At 49.3% G+C, this 19,432-nt stretch overlaps 1 protein-coding gene across 1 annotated transcript in view; it reads left to right on the forward strand.

Moving 5' to 3' along the window:
• Rin3 (Ras and Rab interactor 3) overlaps positions 1-19,432 on the forward strand; it is a 107,383-nt gene that overhangs the window by 29,040 nt on the left and 58,911 nt on the right. The window contains exon 3 of the mRNA XM_013346824.2: positions 11,565-11,682. Within this exon, the coding sequence (XP_013202278.2) occupies positions 11,565-11,682 (118 nt within the window). The remainder of the gene's footprint in view (positions 1-11,564; positions 11,683-19,432) is intronic.

Genomic DNA, 19,432 nt, shown 5'->3' on the forward strand with positions numbered 1-19,432 from the left:
TGGCTGGATAGACAGAGATGACCAGATGACAGTTGACAGAATGAGTCAGAGAGCCTCCCCTGCTCCTGTCACCCCCACACATATTTTCTCAAATGTTATTCCCTTTTGAAAACAGCATGTAATTTGTTTTAATTATAAAAGTGATCCGTATATGCATTTGTTGTTTTTTTTTTTTTAAAAAACGAGCTGGACAGAAATGAACAAAATTGTCAGAAGTAAAATGTCTATTAAAGGCTTTTCCACCTACTCAAGGCCAACTCACTCCCCAGAAGACTTTTTTTTTTAAAGTTAAAGCAAAATACACATCACATCAAAACAGACATTTACAGAGTACCACAGGCATTTGGTGTGCTCTGGGCACTGGGCTGCTACTGCCTCCATCTGGTTCCGAGACATTCTCTTCACCTCAAAACACAGCCCTGTCCCCAGTAAGCAGCTCCTATCCACTTCCCCTCTCCACCCAGGACCCGTTATGCTTCCACAGTCATTTCGGCAAGGACCAATGTGGCATCCTTCAGTCGTCTTCCACACAGTGTCCCACACCCTAGCAGTAGTGTCCTCTCCCACTGTCTTCTCAGGAATGAGCCCTGACCCCCTAAACTATCTAAGGCAGCTATTGCTCCTAGAATCTATCTCACTGTGACCATTTGATACTGGGGACTTCAGCTTCCTAGCTGTTCTCATCTGCGTGTAGCTTGTGGCATTTGTCTGTCTCCCGGGAATTGTCCTCGGTCTAGGACTTGAGGCTTAGACTCTCTTACCCCAAATATATAAGATCCACAGAACTGTCATTTGTACCTGAAATCCAGGGTGGCTGGAAGCCAGGGGACCTCTAGTAGCTAGTCCCAACCGCCCTGTCACAGGGTGTAGGGCTGGAAAGGTGATAACATCCCTGAGCCCACCCAGCCCACCCCAGCTCACAGGTCAGCCTGAGTGTCCATAGATGCCTCTTTTCTGCACGGCAGGAAGCAGGGAGGCAGGGAGATGCTGTGGCCCAGAAAACAAACCCACTGTTTATTCCTCTCTAAAGTTTTCTAGTCCTTCAGTGACCCGGGCCCACACCACAGGTACCCCTAGCAGCCTGTACGCGACCTCTGTCACAGGGTTCACCCTCCATTCTGTGAGGAAGCAGCTTATAGGCGGGTCAAGGAGCAAACCGGCGGCTGGTGTATTATTTGTCCCTTTTCCGTTGCTGTGACCCAGACAACCTTCAAAAGGAAGAGTTTATTCGGGCTCACAGTCCCAGAAGAATGAGTCTGTCATGGAGAAGTGGCAGGAGGCTTGGTGACTGGAGTAGCCAGCTGAGAGTTAACATCTTACCCACCAGCACAGGAACAGAAAGAGCAAGCTAGACTAGGGAAGACTTTTACTCTCAAAGCCCACCCCATTGGCACACCTCCTCCAGCAAGGCCATGCCCCTTGAACCTACCCAAACCACGTCGCCAGCTGGGGACCAAGTGTTCAAATGCCTGACACTATGGGGAGACATTTATCATTCAAGCTGGCCATCAGAAAGGGTGTGTCCAGGATGTGTAAAGGTGGCTCTAGTCACTGAGTAGCAAGGAACAGACCTACCCTACCCACAACCCCTGCAAGAATATCGTAGGGGTCATACCACAAACTGGGGCAATAGAAGTTGTGGCCTTGTCAGAGTATTTCTGTCAATGGAGTTAGGCTTAGTGGTGATGTAAATGCTGGGTTTAGCAAGCACCCCTATTCCTTTCTTCCAGAAGCACAAAAGCTTGGCATCTTCCCAGTCCCTAAGGTTCTGTTTGGGTTGTTTGGGAGCATTGTCCCTGTGCTGTCCAGATGCCATCTTGTTGTCAAGCAGGCTCTGCTTTCATCGTATTTCAGGAACCCTGAGGAGGCCTGAGTTGTTTCCTCAGCACCAGCTTTTTAGAGCCACTGGTGTTCTGAAAAGAGTCCTCAAGAAGCTGCAGAAAGCAGAGGAGGTCGGCAGAGGTTTCCCTGTGCTGTCCAGATGCCATCTTGTTGTCAAGCAGGCTCTGCTTTCATCGTATTTCAGGAACCCTGAGGAGGCCTGAGCTGTTTCCTCAGCACCAGCTTTTTAGAACCACTGGTGTTCTGAAAAGAGTCCTCAAGAAGCTGCAGAAAGCAGAGGAGGTCGGCAGAGGTTATAGACACTGACTGAATCCCTCTGGGAGGCAGTGTGGAGCACACACCTCAGGGCTCTGTCACCTGACGGTCGGGGCACTTCGTGCTGTTCATCAGTCCATCACTATTATAGGGGCTGACAGCTCATTTTCCAGCCCTTTCTCTCAGCCTGTTCTGTGAGAACATTCCACTGCCAGGAACAGCCCTGAGGTAAAGAGATGTGGAGCTGGCTGCAGGAGGCAGAGCTGGAGTCTAGGAGTCTAGGGATGGCCCAGCGCTGAGCAGGCAGCAAGACTGCTAGCCCTGGGAAGTGAGGTCACCGGCCTGAGGTTACGAGGCCGATGAGCAGTGGAGCCAAGTAAGTCCAGAAAGAACTGCCTGAGGCAGAGTGAGGACTAGACCAGCAAAGGAGAAACAGGAATGAACCAAACACGGTCAACCCCATGTCACCATACTGTACCTGCACATCAACCACGGATGGAAAATGTTTGAGGGACAGTTGCCTCTACACAGAGCAGGGTAGACTCTAAGTGGTGCAGCATAAGTCCTGTTTACACAGCACTGGTCTGGCTCAGAGATGGTCCCGGGCTGGTTTAGAGAGTAGAAGAGAATGCAAGCAGGTTGTACAGAGATTCAGGTGTGTTAGCTAAGGACAGGGATATGTTCTGAGAGATGATTACAGAGTTATTTTATTGTTGTTGAGCCAACGACCCAGAATATACTTACATAAGCTAGGATGGCCACTTGCCAATATTATCTGGTCCCTTCAGCCGTTTCTGTCAGGTAGGTATAATCAGCATCCCCCTCTCCAGATGAGGAACTTGAGGTACAGAGATGTTGAGTTATTTGTCTAAAGTTACACAGCTAGGAAATGTGGGGCTGGGGGATATAGTTCAGTGAGTTCCCGGCCAGCCTGGACCACAGTGTAAGAGACTCTTCCAAAGAAAAAGGAAAGAGAGGCTCATGGTGTTATCTTCAAAGATGCTGGGAAAACCCTTTGCTGCACAGTGTGGTTCCCAGAGAACCAGTGCGGTGATGTCATTATTTTGAAAAACACAGACACCATGGGTGGTCCCTGTACTGTAAGATACCCAGAGATCTCCTCGGTCTACCTCCTGAAGCATTGTGAGAGGCAGCCTTTGTCATGCCTGGATCCAGCCCTCTTGTCCCCAGTGTCTGTGTGACCTTGGCCACATCTACTTCTTCCCCAGGACCTGCCTCTACTCCCAGCCTCTTCTCTGATAAGGTGTTGGGAACACTGTGACCCCCTTTTTAAAAGGAAAAAAATTATATGTATCCAGAAACAGGGCAATTAGAAAGTTGCCTTTATTTGTTCTGCACTCTGGCTGGTTTGTTATTTTAGCTAGAATGGTTTTAGAGTTATGGAAAAGTTGCAAGCACAGAACAGAGAGTGCCCTGTATCCTGAGAACAGAGCATGCCCTGTGCCTACCCACATGCAGGCTCCCCCACTGACAGCAGCCAACCAACACTTGCCACAGTTACTGTACTGGTTCTGGTACATTCGTGTCAGCTAAAGCCTGGACTTGGTCCTACCTGATGTCCTCTGTCTGTCCCAGGACTCTCTCCAGATCACATATGCCATGCAGTCATTGTACCTCCTTGGACTTCTCTCCGTAGGGACAGTTTGTTAGACAGATTTGAGGAAGACAGATTAAGGTCTTAGCAGAATGTTCTCCATTGGAGTTTGTCTAGTGGTTAGCCATGGGTTGACAAGTCTCAGTGAAGTAACAGAGGCAAAGCCAGGGCCAGTCCATCTTTCAAAGGTCCTGTGTTAGTCAGCCCAGCACCCCTCCGTAGACAGGAAGTAACAGAGCAAAGCCCATCACCTCATGGTGGACAGGAAATAGTGGAGCAAAGCCCATCACCTCATGGTGGACAGGAAACTGTGGAGCAAGGCCTATTACCTCATGGTGGAGAGGAAGCAACAGAGCAAAGCCCATCTCCTCATGGTGGACAGGAAGTGACAGAGCAAAGCCCGTCACCTCATGGTGGACAGGAAATAGTGGAGCAAAGCCTATCACCTCATGGTGGACAGGAAATAGTGGAGCAAAGCCCATCACTTCATGGTGGACAGGAAACTGTGGAGCAAGGCCTATTATTTCATGGTGGACAGGAAGCAACAGAGCAAAGCCCATCACCTCAAGGTGGACAGGAAATGATGGAGCAAGGCCTATCACCTCATGGTGGACAGGAAATGATGGAGCAAAGCCCATCACCTCATGGTGGACAGGAAGTGACAGAGCAAAGCCCATCACCTCATGGTGTACAGAAGACACACAGCCAAAACAGAAAGGAGCCAGAGCTATATAGGGGCCCTCCCCCAATTGACCTATTTCCTGTAGCCAAGCCACACCTCCCAAGGTTTCCAGAGCCTCTGAATTAACACTCTAAGATAGAGACCTTGGCTTCAAGTCTTTAATACATGACTCTGCTCGAACACATGATTCGAATCACAACAGGTACCAAATCGCAGTGCAGCTTGTCCCAGTGGTGTTGGCCTTGCTTGCCCACTGCCAGTTGTGACGTCTCTCTCCCTCACCCTCGTTCTTGCCCACCTCTTCCCTACTACTCTTTGGAAGGAAAGTCATTCTGCTGTAAGGAGGGACATTACACCCTGCCTCCTGGGTGACAGGGCTCCCGAAACACTGGAGTTCTGCACAAGATTCATCGCTTCCCCCTTTTCTGCTTAATCCCATCCATCAATATATAACCCTGAGACTAGCTTTATACTTCGGGTGCAAACTAATTTGTACCCTTGTATTTGGACCCCTTCTATGGAGGCCAGAGGTCAACCTCAAGTGTTGTTTTTTTAGGCTGGTATTTTTGATTTGTTTGTTTATTGAGACAGTCTCTCTCATAGAACCTGGCCTCATTGTACCTTCTTTCAGAAGGCAAGGTGAACTGGCCAGTGAGCCCCAGGAATCCTCCACCTGTGTCTGCCTCCTCGGTGCTGGGATTACAGGTGTGTGCCACCACATCAGGCCTTATTTGTTTGCTTGTTTGCTTGCTTGTTTTGTTTTGCTTGAAACAGGGTTTCACTGTAGCTTTGGAGCCTATCCTGGAACTAGCTCTTGTAGACCAGGCTGGCCTCGAACTCACAGAGATACGCCTACCTCTGAGTGCTGGAATTAAAGGCATATGCCACCGCCACCCAGCCACACCGGACCTTGTACATGGGTTCTAGGGATCAAACTCAGTTCCTAATGCTTGCAAGTCAAGCACTTTACCCACTAAGCTGTCTCCTAAGACCCTAATATGCAACTTTTGTGGAAAGCTGTCCACAGAAGCTTCTTAAGTGGATTATGATGGTTGGGTTTTATCTGCTTGACACATCTAGGGTCATCTAAGGAAAGGGAGCCCCAGTCGAGAAAATGGCTGCATCAGATTAACCTGTAGGCAAGCCAATGGGGCATTTTCTTGGTTAATGACTACTATGAGAGGGCCTAGACCACTATGGGCGATGCCACCTCTAGGCAGGTGGCCCCAGGTTATATAAGACAGCAAGCAGAGCAAGCTTGTAATCAGTATGACTCTATGGTTTCTCCTTTGACTCCTGTGTCCAGGTCCCAACCTCGAGTTCCATGACTTCCCTCAATAGTGGACCATGAGTGATCCGATGACATAACTTTTCCTCCCCAAGATACTTTAAGTCATGGTGTTTGTCACAGCGATACAAAGTAAACAAAGACATGGCTCTTGTGTCCCTTTGACCCCAGCACTCTGTAGCAGCGAATACAGGTGTCCTTGCTTGCATTCTGTTTGGGGCATGTACTTGTTTCGTGGCCATACAAGATACTGTTATCTTGTGTGCTCTGCCTCAGCCTGGGCACCAGCCACATCCTGTGTCTCCAGGGGACTCACTCTCCTAGAGACGAAGGTCTGCCTGGGACCCGGATCTGTTGCTATTGAGTTGTCATCATTTTCAAATCAAATGACAGTTGTCATTTATTTATCTATTTGTGGGGGCAAGGTTTATCTATTTATGCCAGTGTGGAGCTCAGAGAACAGTTTGTGGGAATTGGTTCTCTCCTTCCATCATGTGGGCTTTGGGGATTGAACTCAGGTCATCAGGTTTGGTGGCAAGTGTATTTCCCTGCTGAGCTATCTTGCTAGCCCCTAACAGATAAGTCTTCAATGAGGGAAGTCTCTGTGGTGGTGAGGGATTAGCTTAAGATCTGTGGGAATGTATGTTGTCAGACAGACTGGCAGACTCACAAGAGTGCCAATTCCATTCCAACAAAGTTTCTTTGGTAATACAGAGAAGTCCTCTTTCCCTCTGCGTGGGAGGCTGAGGCCGGGAGAGCGGTGGCATTGACAATGGTGGGGAGGCTCAGCTCTGGTTCCTCTCTCATCCTGTGGCAGCCATGTGATCAGGGCCACATTCTGCATCCTCACTTCGGAAACGACCCTGCAAGGGGAACACGTGGCCTGAGTTTGGCTTTCAGTTGAGGCACCTCACTTGATTCCATCACTGGCTGCTTTCAGAGGCCCAAAACATTACAGCATCAGCCTCCAGACCAAATGCTTAGTCCTTTGACTAGACTTAAAAAAGCTAGGGTTCTTCCGTCTAACATCCTCAGACCTGCTGGGCCAGAGTGGAGGCACTCTGTGTGGGGCTGGGACATTTGGATCTCTCCCTTCAATGCTTGAAAAGCTAATCCATCCGTTGGCACCAAGACGTGTTTCTCCTCTCTGAAAGAGAAGCTGTTGGCACACTTTAGAAGCTCCCAAGGTAACTCTCAGTGGTGGCCAGCCTTGAGAAATGCTGCCTGGACCTTGCAATGGCCATGTTGTGAGTCAGAGGAGTGAAGAAGAGCTGTAGTTTCCCCATGTCTCATAGACAAATCTTGGACAGTGTGTCCTTCCGTCCACCATTCCGAGGTCTCCGATCTTCTCTGTTGGGGTGGGAGCCTGGGGTGAAAGGACTGTGGCCTTTCATGCATGAGCCCAGGATGGCTACTGGGCTGCCCATCTAGCCTTGACCAAACTAGACGCATCCTCATAGGCATGATGGGAAAGTTCTCCTGCTGCAAGCAGCTCTGGTCCAACATGAAATATGAAACACAGCCATTCAGAGTGTGTCTAGATTTGAGGTTTTATTTATTTGAGGAGATTGTTGTGACTGTATACTTTTTTGCCTGAGTCTTCCATTCCAGCTATTGCTGAAAACAATGGCCTGTTCAAAACCCATCTTATCCTATCCCAGCACTTGGAGGCAGAGGCGAGGCAGGTGAATCTCTGTGAGTTCAAGGCCACCATACCCTGTCGGGGGAAAAAAAAAAGAAAAAAAATGCGAAAATCAGACATCCTAGCAGGGTATGATCTATGGTTGTACATGTCCGCAACCTCATCACTCAGGAGGCTGAGGCAGGAGAATCGCTGCAAGTTCGACACTATGCTGGACACCATAGCATGCTTCAGTCTAGTTTGGACTACCTAGCAAGACACTGTATCAAAAAACTAAACAACAGTACTCCATACTGGCCAAGGCAGACAGGGAAGCATCCTGAATCGTCTGCACCAGCCTCAGAGATTGGCTCAATTCATCACAAAATGAACTCTCTTGTAGCCTTGCCGGGGAGTCTTGTTGGGAAGGCCCCCAAAGTGCTGGAGCAAGAAAAGTTTTTTTCTACAGGAAAGCTTGGAATCCTTCATTGTTTCCTTTCCTACAAAGCCAGCTCAGAGAGGGCAAGTGACCTCCCTGCTAACCCAGAGCAGTTCTGCACCAGAATTTAGAAGGATACAGCTCTCCAGATTCAGCGTCCGGGGCTCCCACCATAGTCTAGTCCAGAGTTCAGCTGGAGGAATCCTAACTGTTCAAATGTTAAGCCCTTTTGTGACATGATGCTCAGTGGCTTACGCTGTTTGGGGAAAGCCGTCCTGCTGTCTAGGGTTCCTATGGATTGTGTTGGGGGAGCTGATGAAAAGAGGACTGGGAAACCAGACAGCTGACCCAGATGTCAGGAGGTCAGGTAGGTGAGGACTCTAGGACCAGCGGGATCTGCTGGTAGCCTGGTTAATCAGGGAAATGACTCAGGAGCAGGCACCTTGGCAGTGTAGGCAGGAGGGTGTCAGGCTCTGTGACTCGTCACCCTGGTGAAGTCCAGGAATGAGCAGAAGTCCTCAGTGCCTGCTCCTACCACCTGCATTCCTACGTTGCTCACTCCGGCTTCTCTCCACTCAGAGCCAAGACCTGAGGGCTGCAGCTTTTGGAATCAGGCCTGCCTGGTTCTCTTGCTACAGGTGCCTTCTGCCCACCCTGTCACTTTTCTAGTTCAGAGATGCTTAGGTGGACAGAAACAGCAGAATTCCAGACTTGTGCTACTGGAGCTAGCCAGCAACATTCTACTGCGGTCTCGTTGCCTGGGCAGGAATGAAATCACAGCCGCTCTTATTTCAACAACCCTGCTCACCTCCCCCAGGTCAAGGTGGGGCCGGCAGGTCCAGGCTAGGATCCCTTTTCAGTCCCTCTCTGAAACCAAGGGCCTAAGAGCCTCCTGTTAGCATAACCTCATGCCTGGTGGGAAAAGGTCCCTACAAACGACAGATGCCCCTGCCTCAGGAAGTTCCCAGGGATTTGAAGCTCTGCAGCAAGAACTGGAAACAAAGACCAGCTGTATTTCCCATTGTGCCACACCCACTCACACACTCATTCACAAGTATTTCCTCCAGCCCTGCTGGTTCCCATGGATCTGTGGACCAGGAGGCGAACTGATCTTGAACCTCTGTCAAAGAAACAAAGTGACTTCATATTTGAGAGACATCTTTGAGACAGTTAAAGTTCAGTGTCTCAGCTATTGTCTCTAGGCAGAGAGTGAGGTCTAACAGGAGCGTCTGGAAACAAGCAGACTAGCAACCCCTCTTCCCTTCTCTCCACTTCTGCTTCTGGTTCTCATGCTCTCTCCACCCTGCCCAGAAAAAAAGAGACTGACACCACCCCCTCCACCTTCCCACTTCAGCTAACTTCCAGAAGGGCCATGCGTGCTCGTGAAGAAGAAATCTTTTTAAGAGCCTGGTGAGATATGGGAAGGTCATGCCTGGGACCTAGAGTCAAAAGGCTGAATTTAAAACCCATCTCTAGCATCTCCTGTGCTGTCTTAAGCATTACCTGGCTCTTCTTACCTCCGCTTCCTCATAACCACCCCCCCTGTAGATTTCATATGAGAAGATGCAAGTTCCGGCTTGGGGCCCACTGGGGAGACGTACATGTCGGCTGCTGTGGATCAGGAGCAGTGAGCTCACTGTGTATTTTATTGACAGCGCTGCACACATACCTAAGATGATCTGGCAGTGTCGTGGTGGGATTAGTAACCAGTAGTCGTGGCAGCAGAATTTGGAGGCCAAGAAGAGGTCTTCTTCAGAGCCTCCCACACTTGAGGTCGTGTCCTCACGCTTGGGGATGTCCTGCTGTCCTTGCTCCTCAGCCAGCCCTCAACAGCTTGGCCACACTCCTGGTCTTGGGAATTCCAGCTGAGCTATTTGGGACCTGAGCCCAGGAGACAGAATCCAGGGGCAGAGTAGGGATGGAGGGAATGGGAACACTGACTGAGTGCTTCCCTTCCTTTGACAGTGTGTTCAAGGAGGCTGGGAATATTCCAGAAGGCGTCACCTGGGAAGAAAGGGTGAGCCTGAGAAGGGCCAGCTGAGCCTGAGAAGGGCCAGCTGAGCCTGAGAAAGACCTTAATAAACAACAGTTTGTAACAAAGGAGAGGCCTCTCATTGTGACTACACCTGGGAGGCCACTGCCCCTGAGGACCACACGGAGTGAAGCCACTGCATGGTCAGAAGTCGTACAGCCTAGGAGTCTATAAAGAGATGGTGCCTGTTCTGTGTCCATGGTGTCCGGGGTCAGTCAGTACTGCCTTAGTAGAGCACAGACACACGTTCCCCTGGCCCAGAGGGTTGTCTACTGGTTCTGTCAGCTCAGAGGGGATCTGCAGGAGAAAAAAGCCTCAAAGAACTTCATTTCAGGTTAAGGAGGGGAGCCCTTGCATGGTGAAGGTCCTGAGTATCCTAAGGCTGGATCCCATTCAGCCTCTCACAGCCAGGAAGACATGACTAAGTTTATATATGTATATATTTGTGTGTGCACATATGTGTATATATATGTATATATCACATACATATGATATATAGATACACACATGTATATGTAGTATGAATGTATGTATGTATACAGTGAAGCCTCTCTGTTGATACACACTGTTGTTTTATAAGGTCTGACCAGGCCAACCTTCCTGAGTTCACCCTGTGGTCCAGCCAGGCATTTATTCAGTCACTACCCCCTCCCAGAGTAGTGGGCAGTGATGGTCAGGGTCTCTTCATTTCTCACCTGGGGGCAATAACAAAACTCACACCATGTGGTGACGGAGAAAATTAAGCCAGTGAGTATATGATGTACCCTGACAGTTCCTGCCACAGAGAGTTTCAAGTTAACAGGTTGCTATTTTTAGCAGGGACTGATAGCAAAGGTGTGTGATCCCAGCTACTCAGGAAGATTAAAAGTTCAAGCAAGGCCCATGTGGGCTAAAGAGTGTGTTCAAGTCCAGCCCAAGCACCTTAGTGACACCTTGTCTCAAAGAAAAATGGAAAGAGGGTTGGGGCTGGAACTTAGTGGAAGGGCCTTGCTGCTTTCCCTGTGTTCAATCTCTAGGACCATAAAGTCCAAACAAAGCATTATCTATCTATCTATCTATCTATCTATCTATCTATCTATCTATCTATCTATCTATCTATCTTTCTTTCTATCTATCTAATTGTCTACCTATCTATCATCTATCTTTCTATCTATTTATCTATCTATCATCTATCTATCTATCTATTTATTTATCTATCTACCTATAATCTATCTATCTATCTATCTATCTATCTATCTATCTATCTATCTATCAGGTCAGGTTTCTCTGGTAGTCCTAGTTATCCTGGAGCTTGCTCCGTAGACCAGGCTGGCTTTGAACTCACAGGGATTTGTCTGCCTCTGCCTCCCAAGTGCTGGGATTAAAAGCATGCACCACCACCGCCTGGCTGCTATTTTCGTTTTTTTCAAAGGGGAAAAAGTATAACCTTTCTGATACCTAGGATTGTTTCCAACAGACATTCCCCACCTCCACCCTTCCCCACAAAACCTGGGTGCTAGAGAATGAGTTGAAATTCAACCAACTCCCAACTACCAGGGCTTTTCTGAGCCTGGATCCTGGACCACCTTCATACCAAACCCCACCCCGACCCATGCATCAGCAGTGGAGAAACTGAGACCCAAGGACCTCCAATTTGGGTTATGGGTCAGGTTCACTTTTCTCAAGGGATGTGTGACCACTTCCCCTTCAAGTCCGTTTCAGGTACTCTTGGATGATTTCCACCTTACTGCTGTTCCTCTTGCTTCCACCAAAGCTTCCGATTCGCTGAGCCTCCGCTTCTGCCATTTCAGATGTTCCTTGTGTGCCGAGACAGCAGCCTGAAACGCCTGGTGCTGTGTGTTCACTTTCCTTCCCCGAAGGACAGCTCCACTGAGGTCCTGGAGTACCCCATCAAAGAAGAAAAATCTGGTGAGTTCTCACCTCACCCTCCTCTGTCCAAGCGGCAGCATCAGAACCTGCTAGCCACAAACCCTCCTTAAAACTAGAATGGGAAAAAAAAAATCATTTTTCGAGTTGGGTCCAAGGTGACAGTTTGGGTTGGGTAAGTGTTTGAGAGGAGACATGTGTGGGTGCATCTCCTGTGTCCACATTATGTGGACGGGGCCTTCCTTGACCAGGCTTGTTTCAAACTCAGTTTATCACTCAAACGTTAAAATTGCCAGACATGGTAGTACGTGCTTGTAACCCTAACCCCTATGAAACGGCAACAGGAAGGTTCACTGCAACCTGAAGGCCCACCCAGCCACACAGTGAGTGTCAGGTCACCAAATGTCAAATTAGAAGAGCTCTATTTCAAAACCTTAAGCAAAGACACTGTTTATTTTCACTTTCTATGCTCGCAAACTTAGTTGGCTTTGCTTCCCGGTAGCCGTAGCTGAGTTCTCTCCCATGTGTGAGCACAAAGGATGATAGCAAAAGGGAAGAAAAGGGGAGGAAATGAATGTCTGGTGCTGGGCTCCAGCAACATAGTAGTACAGTCTCAAATGGTGATCCAGGGTGTGTCTTGTAGCCTCTCAGGCTTTTCCTTCCGTCAAATGAAACTAGCGATCACTGTCCTATCTCTGTCCCAGAGCCTTTGTAAGGGTCACACAGGCAAGCACTTCCAAAGGCAAAAGTTCTGGGTATATACAGAGCTGGGGGTGGTGCTGAGGGGACCTGTTTGGGGGTCTCTAATCCAAGCTGGCCTCAAACTCACAGTCCACCTACATCAGCCTCCCCCACTGCCAAACTGATAAGTGCACACCACCATGCCTAGACCCCTGGGTGGGTTTGTAATGGTAAAGACGTTTCGGTTTGGGCCTCTTCTGACCTAGGCTCACCCGTCTGAACCAGCTTCTGCATCCTTTCAAAGACCGTGTTCACATGTTAAGTTTTAAAACCCAAGAAACCCATGACAAGCATCCATAGGATAAAGCTGGGTGGTGGTGGCACACACCTTTAATCCCAGAACTCGGGAAGCAGAGACAGGTGGATCTCTGTGAGTTCAAGGCCAGCCTGGGCTACAAAGAGTTCCAGGACAGCTAAAGCTGTTATACAGAGAAACCCTTTCTCAAACAAACAAACAAACAAGCAAACAAATAAAAAGAATTCATAGTACATTTGAAGCACCAGCTGACACACATAGAAACAATTCCAGGGTGTTCCCTGAACCTCGTCACTCTCGTCAACCACAGAGTGACAGCAGCTAAGGAAGCTACAGTTAATATTTCCATGCTTGTGCACCTGCAGACTGGGGGAAGGTCTTTTTATAGGAAAGAGGGCAGCAGAAGCAGATTACAGAAGCAAATGCGTGGTTAGTGGTCAGCTGGAATGGGGCAAGGGGCATAAGTGGTTTTTCCTTTCTCAGCACAGATGTATGGGAATAGATATCCCGTTCCTCTTTTGGATTTTCCTTTTTCAGCACAGATGTATGGCCACAGACATCCTGTCATATAGATTGTCCTATCTTATCCTGCTTTGCAGCCAGGGACCCGTCAAAAGCCTTGTGAAATGACGTTACAACAGCTAAGCTGGGATCTTTCATAGGGGAAATTGTTTCTTTTGTGAACTGCTGATATTCTAAGTTTGGCACATGTGCTGGCTATAGGCATCCTGTTTCCCTAAGCAAACGGGACGTTCTCATAAGAGCCGGCTAGCTGGAGTTTTGAGGGGGGGTCTGTAGGGTCTTTCACCTCCCTTAGGGCTGCTGCATGCACCCTGCTGCTCTGAGACCTCCAGCATGTGACCTTCATATTTTAGGGTTGGGTCCAAAGCAACAGCTGGACTGGGAAAGGAGTCTGGGTGTTTCCTATACCCATAATTTAGTGGCTAAAACTTAGTCACATGAGCAAACCCAACCGCAAGGGACCCTGGGAAATGCAGTCAATCATGTGTCCAGGAAAGTAGAGCTACTGGATTTGAATGAACTGCTGGGCATGAGTGGCTCCCTGAGTATGAGGATAGAGGTGTGGATCTGGGAGAGACCGTGGAGCCAGCGCACAAGGATGGAGTTCTCAAAGAGAATGGGGGTGGGGGGTACGTAAACTAAACCACTGGGGTACGTAGTGTCCTTTGATGACTCAGGAGGGTTGGAATTGTTTGGGTTGTCTCCTGTTTCCCAAGAACCTGGATCATTTTTCTTATGGCCGGGGAAAGGTGACCTTCACAGTGCCTGGCACACACGGTCCTGGATGTGTTTGTGACCCCTAGGCCACAACCTGATGGTCTGGATTTCAGGATAGCCCCGCCTCTACTGAGAGTCTGACTTCCCAGACTAGGCTGCCACACATTGGTTACCCCTGAGCTTTTAGGGACCCAAGGTCCTTGAGTGAGTTTTCGCCTGTAGGACTGGCAATGTGCACAGGTGGGGGTGCGCCCAGGGCCCTGTGGAGAGAGTCCTGGTTCAAGGCAGGGTGCCTGAGGTTTTTGAGGTGATGGGAGAGAGTGGAGCTGGCCCAGAACTGGAGTTCTGCTCTGTTCCTTTATCCTCTGTACCTTTTCCACTTGCCTGCTATCGCCTTTGGGGACATCACATCTAGGTCTCTGCACCTTAAACACAACACACCCCTTGGAGGGCAGGATGGTGGTTTGATTTCATGTCCCCTTTCCAAACAAGAGTGGGACAGTGGTGACGGTGACGAGGGTTAAAACAGACCCAGTTCAGAAGCACTGCAGCTACGGGAAGGAGCCCTCGGTAAAGAACTGGCCCAGTCCCAATTCAGCTTGTACAGGTGGGGATTACAGTGAATGGGTGATTCGATGGGGTGCTGTCTGGAAGTGGGCGGCTGGGCCCCACTTCTAAGGGATGTGTATACATGGTATAGATCAGAGAGCCAGGACACAGGTTCCTGCCACTCTTGAAGGGGTTATTGCTTGAATAGGAAGTACAAGGAGGGGCTCTGAGAAGGCCCAGGGGCCAGTGACAAATAGATCCAGTGACTGTCCCCAAAAAAGTCCTTCTTCAGGGTTCTGACATGAGATTTAAGTTGAGGGTAAGAGGTCTGTGTAACTAAGCAGCCCTGGCCAAGGGGTGTGGTCATCACTGATGTGTTTTCAGAACTGCAGAGTCTCTTTGCTGGAAATAACACCCTCCTCCAGCTGGCACCGGGGCCCCAGCCTTTCCCTTCCCCTAGTGACGTTTCAATTCCTTGGAGACAATGACTTCAACAGTATGAAAGCCCAGAGAAGGGGCACGAATTTCTCCTGAATATCTTCATTTCCGCCAAGATGATTCCATCAGACCACTCAGAAACAGGAACACTAACATTTCAGGTTCTTGGTTTCCTTCCAGGGCCACGTGGTAAAATTCCCTGCATTTTAAAGTTTTAAATAAAGTCAGTGTTCAGCTTTGCCCTGAAGGTAATCGAAACACAGACCAAAGTCATCCGTATAACCTAGTTCTTCTACACATTGATCCCAAACACAGGGCTGCCCGTGGTCTGTGTATTCTGTTCTCTCTTTACATTACTCTGCTGCTCAGAAGCCTTTCCCGTGAGGTCTGCCTCCAGAGCAGGACCAGTGGCTGCTTCCCTGCCTCAGCAAGTCTAGGTCCCGCCCTCCGTCCTCTCTTTTAATTCCATACTGTTGGCTGTCATCAGGACTCAGCGCAGACCCAGGGAGTCGTACAGCCTGGTTGACTCTCTCCTCTGCCTCCTGCCACTTGGGTGACTGGGGCAAGAGGCTCCGCCTCTCCAGGCCCTGGCACCTGAGGTAGGGATCATGATGGTGCCTTTGTCAGAGTCCTGGAAGGAATTTGTTGTCCAGATGACATAGGATGTGAGACTCTGTGGCTGGGTGACTGTGTTGGAGTGGCCCGAGGAGGAAGCGGGGCAGGAAACGCAAAGGCCCAGGCCTAGAATTGAAGCTTTCTGGGTTTCCCCACATGGAGTGGAGGGAGGAGACCAGGGGGTACCCCCAAAGCACCCCCTGGTCTTGCATTGACCGCAGCTGTGTTTTGAAACACTTGGAATCCCTCTCTGATTTCTTTTTTCTGCCTTTGCCTCCACCATGGCCCACCTTCCCTCACTGGTTTCCTAAAAAAAAAATTTCTTTGAAAAATCCTAATTCTATCAGCTGGGCTGAGCTTGTAGTGGTAACAGTCCTAAACCTTAGTTGCTCACACACACAGTAATATGAATGCACCGTGGTACACATATGATCGTGACACACATATGCAAAGGAACGTGCCTGTTCTCACTGATAGGACACGAACGCCCTGCAGCTGGATCTTTTCACACTGCTGCTGAGCCTTGCCCATCTGCAGAATGAGAGAGAAAGCAGAAGTCCCTGCTGACTCTGGAAGGTCCCACTCAGGAACAGCAGCCACCACTGTCCTGCAAAACCCAGTGACCAAAACAGGCCTCATGGCCAGGCTGGAACCCAGTGGGATGGGAAGAATACTCTCCCCCTCCTACATGTGGCCAGCAGGAGGGGAAGTGACTCGGAGATTAAGCAAAAGAGGATTTACACCAGGATTGCACATATTGAAGGAACAGAAGGAAGGGTGGATGGGACTATGCCAGCTTCTGGAGCAACCCTGACCCTTGAGGTTGCTATGCACAGCCTGTCCTAGAGGGCCTTGTATCAGGAGCATCCTTCATCCTAAAGGATTGAGCCAGGAGTGTGCAGACTTGTGTCGGACTGTGAAGTATTTGCACGTTGTAGGGCGTTGTCCTGGGGCTGAGACCTAAGCCTAACCAGAGAACTTATGCTTCATACACACTGTATGCACATAGCCTGAAAGGGATTTTTTTTTCTTTTATCATCTTTCCAGTGCACCTGCCTTTTAACCCTACCTGTCAGTTGACTTCAGGTGTAGAAGTTCTCGCGCGTGGCATGATGTCGGTGGACCAAATAGTTTTGGAGTCTGGAGCATTTCTGATGTCAAATTTCCAGATGAAGAGAGCTCAGCCGAACCTGCCTTTTCATTAATATGCATAGAGGTGGTGAGGATGATAAGCATATTCATGGAATGCCATTTTCCTAATGGTTGCTAAATAAAGGAAGAAGAAGCCCCATTTGTGACCAGAGCAACCCTGGTGGTAGCCAGGCCTGTGTAGGAAGTAGGCTATGCTGTACACAGGCCTGAGCCACAGTCCATCCCTGCCACTCAGTCCCTCTGGCCCCCTGACCCTTGGCTGTAGAAAGGTCTGTCTGCCAATGCTGAGTAAATCATCACTCTCAGATGTGAGTTTTAGGTCAAGTTGGGTACATCAGCACCTGGAGAACAGCCAGACTCCTCGGCAAGTATGGTAGATTCTCACGCTGATTGGCGTGGGGATCACCAAAGACGCAAGGTGTGTCCTCCTGGGCAGTAGAGATGTATGTGGGCATGGCAGAGTTTTGCCAGAATGCCCATACTCTTGAGTATGATTGCCACCAATGAAGCCCTAGAATGAAATCTGACCTGTTTTGAATGGAGATGGCTTAAGTCCATGAGCAGATGAGAAATTGTCATTCATAAAGGAGGGATTGGTGTAGAGACTCCATATTTTAGCAGGAAGGAGGTGAGGCAGGTTTGATTGCCTTGTAGGAGATCTTGCAAGCTTGTCAGTGCAACCCCCCCTTTTATTTTTAGAACATGAATTTTGGATAGGATAACTATAGGTTCTAGATTTTTATTCTTGTGAGATCAGGTAAGACATCTGATGTCCTCGTTACAGTTTCTTCATCTGTGAGTTGAGGGGATCTCCCGAGCACAGCAGTGGGCAGATCCAGGAAAGAAGCTACTAGCAGGGAAGCAGTCAGCATCTTTGTATCTAAATGTAGACATTTCTGGGAAGAAGTCCTGAGCCCCACGTGTAGCAAGTGCTCAGCGCACAGAGGCAGTTATAATTAGCAACCTGCAGTTCACACCTCACAACCCCTCATTTCCTGTGCTGCCCGTCCTGAGGACGGCTCTAAAAAGCAAATGCGGCCCCGGCTGCTCAGTGGCCACAGGAGCTTGGGCTCAAATAGCCATGCTTGACTTCTTTCTGTCTTCATCATCCCAGCTCTGAGCTTCCAGGCCCGGAGTTATGTCAGGATGAGACAGCAAGGTCAGGTTAGCTCTAAGAGTTCTACTGCAGAACCTTGGGAAACTAACTTCCTCCTCCTCGCCCTCCTCCTTGCCCTCCTCCCTCCTCCTCTTCTTTTACTTCTTAGTTTTTAAGATCTCACAGGGACGCTGGGCGATGGTGGCACACACCTTTAATCCCAGCCCTTGGGAGGCAGAAGCAGGCAGATCTCTATGAGTTCGAGGCCAGGCTGGTCTACAGAGTGAGTTCCAGGACAGGCTCCAAAGCTACACAGAGAAACCCTGTCTCCAAAACAAAACAAAACAAACAAAAAACCAAGATCTTACAGGGGAGTTCAGGCTGGCTTCAAATTTGATCTCTTCCTGCCTCAACTTCCCGCGTTTGGGGATCACAGGCATGCACTACCATCCTCCCCACTCTCCATATATTCCTGCCTTTGTATTTTTTGAAGCCCAGGCTAGCCTCAAATTCTTGATCTTCTGCCTCCTGAGTGCTGTGATCACATGCCTAGCTTTTTCTTTTCTGTTCTTTTCTCTTCTTTCAATTGATTTTGAATCATGCATCCAATGCTTACCCTTCCATTTCCACCATCTTATTTTATTATGAGCTTTCTCAGCTCGGTGCTGCTAAGCATGTCACAAAAATGTATCCCCAATTAAACACCTACTGAATGGGTTTTAAGGGAAGACAGGTATAAGGGGCTAAGACACAACCCCAGTCCTGGACCAAGCAAAAAGAGGCACTCACAAGCACAAACAAGGCCACTCCTGAGTCCTATTATATAACTGTGCTCTTGAGACATCAACACTCTTTATTCCTGGGGGAGATCACTCAGCCCCTTTGGGCTGGAGGAATTGAGAAACAGTGGTGAGGAAGAACTTTGGGGAACAGCCTTGAGGCGCTGAAGCCAGTCTTCTTGTCAAAGCTCAGAAACAAGGAAGCCGTGCTGGTCAGGAGGTAATTGAAGAGGAGACAAAATCAAGGCTGCCAGGTGAAACTGACTGGGTCACCAGCAGCTGTGACAAGCATGCCACACTGTTAAGGATGGAAAGGTTTTGAGCAGGAAGTAGCCCAATGAGATGGATGCTTTAGGCCCCCTGGGCTGTGTGGCAGCTGGCAGGGACAGCAACCAATCCCAACAGGAGAATAAAGAGGGGTTGTAGAAAACCACCAAGGGTAAAACTTGGTGACTGTATAGGAGTCGGGGCTGGACAGCTGGAAGACAGGGTTGGGGGTGGGCCCTGGAGAAGGAGAGCACTCTTGAGTGGTCATGGGAGGACTGTGGGCAGGCAGGAGAGTTCAACAGGTCAGAAGAGGAGCACTCAGCAGGTGTCAGTACCTCGTGAGAAAACTAGGGGAGCAACACTTCTCCAGTAAATGTGAACGTAGGAGCTAGAGAAGTTTGTTTTGTTCTGAGAGAACTGGACTTGGGAGATGTTGACAGAATCTGAGAAAGATGGAGAGCACAGGGTCTTCTTGGTGGTGAAAGAAAGATGGTGAAAAGAGGTTGGTGTTGCAGTGAGTAGTCCTGGCCTGTGTGGGGTGGTCCCCATCTGCGTGGGGGTGGTCCCCATCTGCGTGGGGTGGTCCCCATCTGCGTGGGGTGGTCCCCATCTGCGTGGGGGTGGTCCTGGCCTGCGTGGGTGTGGTCCTGGCCTACGTGG

This window comes from Microtus ochrogaster, chromosome 1, assembly GCF_000317375.1.
Source record: "Microtus ochrogaster isolate Prairie Vole_2 chromosome 1, MicOch1.0, whole genome shotgun sequence".
NCBI classification, from domain to species: Eukaryota; Metazoa; Chordata; class Mammalia; order Rodentia; family Cricetidae; genus Microtus; species Microtus ochrogaster.